Genomic DNA, 7,497 nt, shown 5'->3' with positions numbered 1-7,497 from the left:
TTTCAGAAGTGTGAAGTTCTTATGTGTATGGGGATCCTAGTTAGCTTTGCTTATCAACTCCTACAGTTACGGAGGCAGCAAGTAGCGCTTCTCACTGTTAACTACTGAACTCCTTTGGCAAATACTGGTTTAGTGCTGATAAGATTATAATCCCAATGGTGATGCACCTGGAATAAACTACTTTTTTTCTCCGGAGTTTATAGTATGTCAAGCTTCTGCAAGGAAAAAAAATAATCACAAGAGAACCCTAAATCTGTAGCGAAGTCCAAGGGAGGTGAAGGACCTGCAGAGCCAAAACGATAGGTACAAATGTGCTCATTTTACACTGCATCAATGAACATGAGTGATGAAGGATTACCCTTATAGAAGTGACTGAAACCTGTAAATGAGGTTGTGGTGTTTAAGCTTCAGTCACTGAACTACTGACACGCACATTTCAGGTTCTGAAGAACTATTTATTTGTAACGCTTCAGTAATTAGGGTCCAGATACTACAGCTTCAGTTGTGCTGGTATGATTCTTTTCATAATGGAAGTTACATATGCAGTCCACAGAAACAGACGCTTCCTCGAAGAAGAGATGCTGTAGGCATTTTATATTAGACAATAAAACAATGTTTGGGCTTCCATTACAAAGCAGCTTTGTTCTCCTAGAATAATGAGTTAAAGTTTGAGCAACTACTTACATGCTTCTAGATGGCTCTGGCAAACCCGGTACGTTGTCAAAGTACTTGTAAGAACAGAATCAGAACTGGGGGACAGTTTGAGACCTTGACAGGGCTGGAGATTTGAGTAGTAAAAGTACTGGTAACAAGGTCATCTGTCAAAATTATTTGGATAGACTATGCCAAGCTCCAAGCGTGAGTCCTTTATTGCTGCATGTGTGCCTCAACAAAATGAGAAGTCATCACACAAATTGACTTGTATGTTCAACTTAGCTATATCTTTAAGTTAAGGGTTTGTTTTTTGTTTTTATTTTTTATTAAAAAAAACAATTAGGTTGACTAGATCTAAACAATAGCAATTCCTACTTTCCGTGTGTAGTACATGGAAGCAATATTTACAGAATAGAGGTCAAAAATCCCTTTGATATTTTTGTATAACAAGTAGTCATTTGATGTCCCTCACAGAGGCTGAAATCTTCTAGATAACAAAGGACTTGGTATGCTTGAAATCCTAAATGAAGGAAGGTAATAGATAAGTAATAGTTCAAATATTTTAACCACATTAACATTTAATGTGCATTTCAGAAGAAACTCAGGCATGCAGGCTGACAAGAAGCACACCTGAAACACTGTCAGTTATCAGTATATGCTCTTTCTATAAAGGAAAGCCTACAGAATGTACTGTTACACAGAACAGAAGTAATACCCTATTAAAAGGTAAAAGTATCATCATTCTTCAGCATGCTCTGTTTTGATTAAAGGATTGGGGTAGCTTTCAGAGACCTTTTAAGCCTACTAGTGTAGCCTTAAACTGTAGATAGTGAAATTTTCTAGTTGAAGCTTTAGTTGGAGCTTCATTCTTTTTGCACCAGTTTGGAAAGCTGGAACAATGTATATGCAATTAAATCCTTTGAGCTCTCTCATTGAGCAAACAGGAAAAAAAAAAAAACCAACCCACAATTTTAGCTTCCATATTTAATCAAGCCTTTTTAACCAATATTAGTCTTAAGCGGAACTAAGGCCCCAAATTTCTGTCACTGCTGCCTTGGTGCTTGTTTGACTTTCAGTTTCTTTGGTTAACTAATATGCACAAGCACATCAGAGTGGAACTCTTCCTCACACCAAATGGCATGGTTAATGGACAATAACTATTGTTATTTCCCTTTCCCCAGGTGTTAGTGGCATGTAGGGTTTTGAGTGCATGCAAAAACATCACAGATCTAAGGAATTTTGACGGAACCTGAAAATGTAAACACACTACTAAATGCAAAATACTTGCCTTTTCACTCATAGCTTGAGAGTTGGACTTCTTTCTGTTAATAGAACAGAAAAGGAAATTAGGTTAAACAGTGACTTTTTTGGTGTTTGTTTTAGCCCTTCGACAACTTTATTTATGAATGCATTTGTCCTGATTTCCAGTAATGCTTAATTTTTTTTCTTTTAGGAAAAAAAATAAATTACAAAATCTCTAACAAATCCACTGAATGCTTTTAGACAGCTGTCATTATTTCATGAACCACTGCCAAGCTACCTTCCCTAGACTGACCCTTCAAGGCTTCCAGTTATGCTTTGTCTAATTCATGACCAGTATAAATATCACAGTATTTTAAAATAGTATTTTTCCTTACTGTATTGCTTTTTACCTGCCGTTACCTAAAAGCAGTAAGATAAACTTTAAAATCAATAAATAAAAAATGTGGAGGCCACCCAACCTCCAAGAAAACATGATTTTAGTCTCATGTGGGAGCACTAAAATAGATTGAGGAATTCTGACCTGCTAATAAGAATTACCTAGTGGCAATTTAAGTGCATTAAATAAATTCATATCAAAGGAGTAGACCTTACAATGTCTACCAGTCATATTTTTACAAAACTGAAGTAACCTGTAGTTGTGGTTCAATTTGGCCCTGAGCACCTTTTATCAGGTTTTGATGAGAAAAAACCTATGCCTCTAGCTGAGTTAAGGGTGTACACCATAACTACAAAAAAATACTTGTCTCTGCACATTTATCACAATAATAATAATTCATTTTCTGACCAGCACATTGGTTCTAATGAGGAAACGAGTTGGTGTGCCAAATCAGGTTTATTTCAGTGTTCAAAAAAGCCACTGTATGAGAATCAGAACAGAAAGACCCTAAGCATCACAGTTACTAAGTCATCAGAAATGTAGATTAAATTTATGGTGACTTGCATATAATTTGTATAAAAAAATAAGATACTTACTGGGAAGAACTTTCCTCTGCAGGGGGGGGGAAAACAAGAAAAATTAGCACAACAGTAGTTTTCTTAAACTTGTTTGAAATATTAACTCATAGCTTCAGTTGCTAAATGAAATTTCTCATTTTGATGTACTGAGTTTGAACAGAAAAAGATTAGGTTGCTTTCAAAGGTAAACGTTCTAAGTGAGCGTGGATTCTAACATCAGCTCTGTTACCCTGTTACTTTCAGGCAGTGGCCTTTCCCACTCTGGCATTTGGGATCCCTTTTTGCTGTGCTGAACTCTACAGGCACTAACACAAATGCTATGGAGAAGTTGCTTGATGTCAAGCTTCTGTGAGTAATCCTCAAAAGCAAGTTTTCTCCATGTGCACTTTCACCGCAAACCAGAAGAGGGAGCCAGTAAATTACTTCATCAGAACTCAACTGCTCAAAAAAATGCTTTTGAACTCCAAGTAAGCTTGTACAGCTTGTTTTCATGGTGCCTTTCTTTTCCATGCCCTCTCGAGACTAGAGCAAAGAGGCTCTGGAAACCAGGGTTCTGTTCGTTGCTTTTCCTAGACTGCTGTCTGGTGGCCTTGTGCAACTGTACAAACATCATTCTTACAGAATCTTTTATGGTAGAAGTAGGCAGAACAAAACTGCACAGTAAAGTTGCTGTTGTGCTAAAGAGTACTTTAGCTTAGGACCATGGAGCTACAGTCTTCATGAAAAGGAGGATGTTACAATCAGCAGAATTACAGCCCTATATTTTGAAACAAAGAGTGATTTTACTGTACTTACTTGTAAAATAACCCTTTTTTTGGGCATAAAATACTCCAAGGCCACATAATGCCATTACCAGTGCCACGAATACTACAGCAGCGATGATACCACTTACATTAAGGTCATCTGTAATTATAAAAGAGAAATCCAATGCTATAAATTTTAAAAAGTTCCATTAGCTGTTGTTTTTTGTTTGTTTGTTTGTTTTCCTAATGAATGCAGGTTCCTTTTATATTTATGGGTGGATTTGGCCCAAGGTTTATAAATTAATTACCAACATGCAGATGTGGATAAACTGTCAAAAAGCATTGCTGTATCACAGCCACAGTAAGAGGAGCGCTTCATACACTTCAAATCATTACTCTGACACAGAAGTAAGGGAACAATAACAGAGGTCAAGGGATACCAATTTCTTTTTATATCTACCCACAGTAAGTATTCAAGTTGTATGTCTCAAAGACTTCAAGATATTTTGTCTTAGTCTATTTAAACAAGTATTTTCATACACAGTTTGCCTAAAATAACTGAAACAGCTGGTGAGTGTTGCATCAGTCCTGAAGAACTCTTCAGGTGAATTATTTAAAATTTAATGTTTTTTAAAACTGTTTTTAAACAGCAAGGCTTTTAAATTAAACACACTGAAGGCCAAAAAAAAAATATTAGCACATATACCTGAAGTTAAATTTTACACTGGGCTACTGAAAAGTGCAGCCATTTCTATTTTGAAGATGACAGCCTATGCTCATTTCCCAATATAATCCCTAAATGCTTCAGACAATCATCCATTTTAGCAAAAAGAAAAACACCAACAAGCAGAAAAAAATTGTTTGTTGTTATTTGATCTGTTTTTGTTATATGCTGAATTACTTATTTGGATCCTGACTTTAAGCATACGTTAATACATAGTTGGGAATTTTTCCACCAAACCTATCAATTTTTGTACGCTGGTTGACAGCAGTTCGGGACTTGGGTGAATATTTCCACAATAGAGCAATTCTCTCTTGGTAGCTTGTAGAATACTTGCTTATAATCAACCAGGAATTCATTAAAAACTTTAATACAGTGATTTTCAACTAAGTTATAAGAAAGCACCAGACAACTTCTTTATGGAGTACTAACAGGAAATAGTAAAGCTTTTGTGCAGTATTTGTTAGGACCTTTTAGAAACTTTAAACATCTCTTTATCTTTCTTTTTTCATAGCAAATTTGTAACAGCTAATTTTATATTTTGCAAAAACATTCACACATTTTGGATTATTATAGATTCTGGCCTTCCAACCTTTGCTAAGTAACTGTATTAGTTAACCAGTATTACAATTCACCTACACTGCTCAAGTAGAAAAGAAAAAGGCAGCAGGACTGTTTTTTTTTTAAGTCAGTGTACATTCCATGTTCCTCTGGCAGGTATGAATGAGTTTTTTTTCAGCTAAAGCTCTGATCTGTTACACGACTATCTCACATAAATGCATCTCAAAAGGGAGGCTATTCATTTAAAACAAACACCATGTAACAACAAAAGCCCCACAAAACGCACACAAAAAAACATCCCAGAAACAAACAAACAAAAAGACAGTGAGTGGACTGGTACATTAATTATGCTGTACAACATCCACAAAACCATTCTGAAGCATTAAGGACCTCGTATGAATACTGCTGCTCTGTGACATTCAGTGTTTCGCAACCTTAATGCTGGATACTGCAGTAATTGTAAAGTACTCAGCTAGGTGTTTTTTTTTGTGAAACTCAGTGAGACATATTGCTGCTAAAAAGGAATGCTTTAGGTAGCCACCATAACTATGTATAAGGTGCTCTTAATATATGAATATTATTCCTCCCCTAAAATGCCATTATCAAACAGTAGTCTGTAATTCAGTCTTGTCTTAGCTTCTCAGCTGCATCATGTAATGAAATCATTCCAATTGCAAGACTGCTTTCTGCCCCTCTTTGCTCTGACACATACCGACTTGCATTCGCCTCACTGAGCATTTCTGAGGTAATCCAATCCCATTGGAGGCTTCGCAGAAATACTCTCCAGTGTCATTCTTTGTAACGGTGTTAAATAGCTGTTAAGACAGAGTCCAAAACCATTATGAGAATGGGGAAAAACACAAAAAACTGAATTTCCTACAGCACAGAAAATTTGACATATCAACAGTTAATATTTTTCCAAAAATACGAAAGAAAGTGAGAATTTCAGTCTCACGTTCCTTTTGATTCTGCTCTCTAGTCACATCCCCTAATACTTAACTTCAGATACTGGTCCACGTGTGCATTTTAAATGGATATTTTAACTAGATAGAGCATATCTAAAAGGAGTTTCTTTTTCAGTGATCAGCACTTTCCAGTAAAGTGTATTTTCTTAGACATGTTCCCATTTCAGAATCCCTGAAATCAAAACACTGTGTTCGTTTTACAAAATAAATAAATACCTAATAAATACTTAACATGGTAAGTATTAATAAATATTAATAAATACTTAACATAGTACAAAATATATTTTCCAAGTTTTTTTCCCCCAGAAATGCCAGTTTCTATGTGATTCCAATGGAGAAATGCTGAACTGCTTTACTTATGAAATACTATTGATGTAAAAATTCAAGTGAGAAAGTAAAAAATGGATGCTGACCTCATGTCAGTTCCTGTGCTTCTCTGTATTTATTTTTATAATTAGGCCTGTTACATCTTCTCCCTTTAATATATCCCATACATTAAAACTAAGATTTTTCAGAAGCGATTAGTAATTTTGAGTAGCCCACTGAATTTCCACAGTGCACTGAAAGATCCACAGCACCTCTGAATGATTAGGCACACTGTAGTTTCTGAATTTGATCATGCACAAGAGCAGGATGTCCATAAAATGACCCTTCCAAAAAAAACCATCAGCTTACATTGCACAGTAAGTGGTATATAATTTTTATTTTTAGAAGGATCAGCTATAATGCAGCGCAGGGGCAGAATGGAATGAGAAAAAGATGGCTAGTTCTCGGGGGGAACATAACAGAAAACACAGCTTACTTAAAGCCACTACTCATTCCCCTTGACAACAGAAGTACAAGACTGGAACCTTTAAATGCCACTGGATTGCTGAGATTCTAGACTGCCCTTGGTGCTGCTGCACTTCCCACTGAAGTGCATGAAGTTGCTATTTTAGATTTTAAGGTGCTATCAAATACCACTCTGTTGACATACTAAGAGATCATTCTCACCTCACACTGGCTGACTAACTGACAAGGTGAAATTTGTCATTTATTTGCTAGATTCTGCTCATTTATCATTACTACAACCTTATAATTCACCTAGCTTGCCTATTACACTCAATCTCTATGGCTTGTCATTGGTCTAAGGCAGAAACTGTACCTTATACACATTAGCACATTTCAGCATGAGATTGATCTCTGACAGAGACCTCGTGCCTTGGATTAAGCCAAGGAGCATCACTGTACAAAACAGTAAATTTGGTCTTCATAGCCGGTTATTACAGAGTTGTTATGACACTTACCAGAGTGCCGGACTTTTTATTCATGGTGTAAGTTATGTTTGCTGCTCTAGCACTGCCTGTTCCTGTTTTACCCAGTAAGGCAACCCCGTTCTTGTACCACTGGTACTCAGACGGAGGGGACCCCTCAGTTTCCTTACAGCTCAGTTCCACCACTGTTCCCGTCATTGCAGAGCTGGGTACCTCACATACTGGAGTAGTTGGAGCAACTGGAAAATTAAATTGCACTTGTTACGCAGTCTTATCACTACTGCCTATCTCACAACAGTTTGAGAGTCACAGAGGAGGTGAACTTGTGCACGTGCTTAACAACTACCACAGCAATGAATAGAGAGGCTCTGGAGACAGGGTGG

At 36.7% G+C, this 7,497-nt stretch overlaps 1 protein-coding gene across 4 annotated transcripts in view; it reads right to left on the bottom strand.

Annotated features, from left to right (window-relative positions):
• Positions 1-434: 434 nt before the first annotated feature.
• Positions 435-7,497, bottom strand: part of JAM2 (junctional adhesion molecule 2) — a 35,741-nt gene continuing 28,678 nt past the window's right edge. For 2 of the 4 annotated variants that reach the window (XM_083841534.1, XM_083841537.1), the window contains 6 exons: positions 7,148-7,353; positions 5,609-5,711; positions 3,667-3,774; positions 2,890-2,905; positions 1,943-1,976; positions 435-1,174 (listed from right to left, as the gene is read on the bottom strand). In XM_083841534.1, the coding sequence (XP_083697660.1) occupies positions 1,142-1,174; positions 1,943-1,976; positions 2,890-2,905; positions 3,667-3,774; positions 5,609-5,711; positions 7,148-7,353 (500 nt within the window). In that variant the 3' untranslated portion in view covers positions 435-1,141. Of the gene's footprint in view, positions 1,175-1,942; positions 1,977-2,889; positions 2,906-3,657; positions 3,775-5,608; positions 5,712-7,147; positions 7,354-7,497 lie in introns of all 4 variants that reach the window. The other 2 variants (XM_083841535.1, XM_083841536.1) reach the window with 2 other exon arrangements.

This window comes from Anser anser, assembly GCF_964211835.1.
Source record: "Anser anser genome assembly, chromosome: 1".
NCBI classification, from domain to species: domain Eukaryota; kingdom Metazoa; phylum Chordata; class Aves; order Anseriformes; family Anatidae; genus Anser; species Anser anser.
The sequence above is the reverse complement of the archived record's forward strand: the minus strand, read 5'-3'. Positions and strand labels throughout refer to the sequence as shown.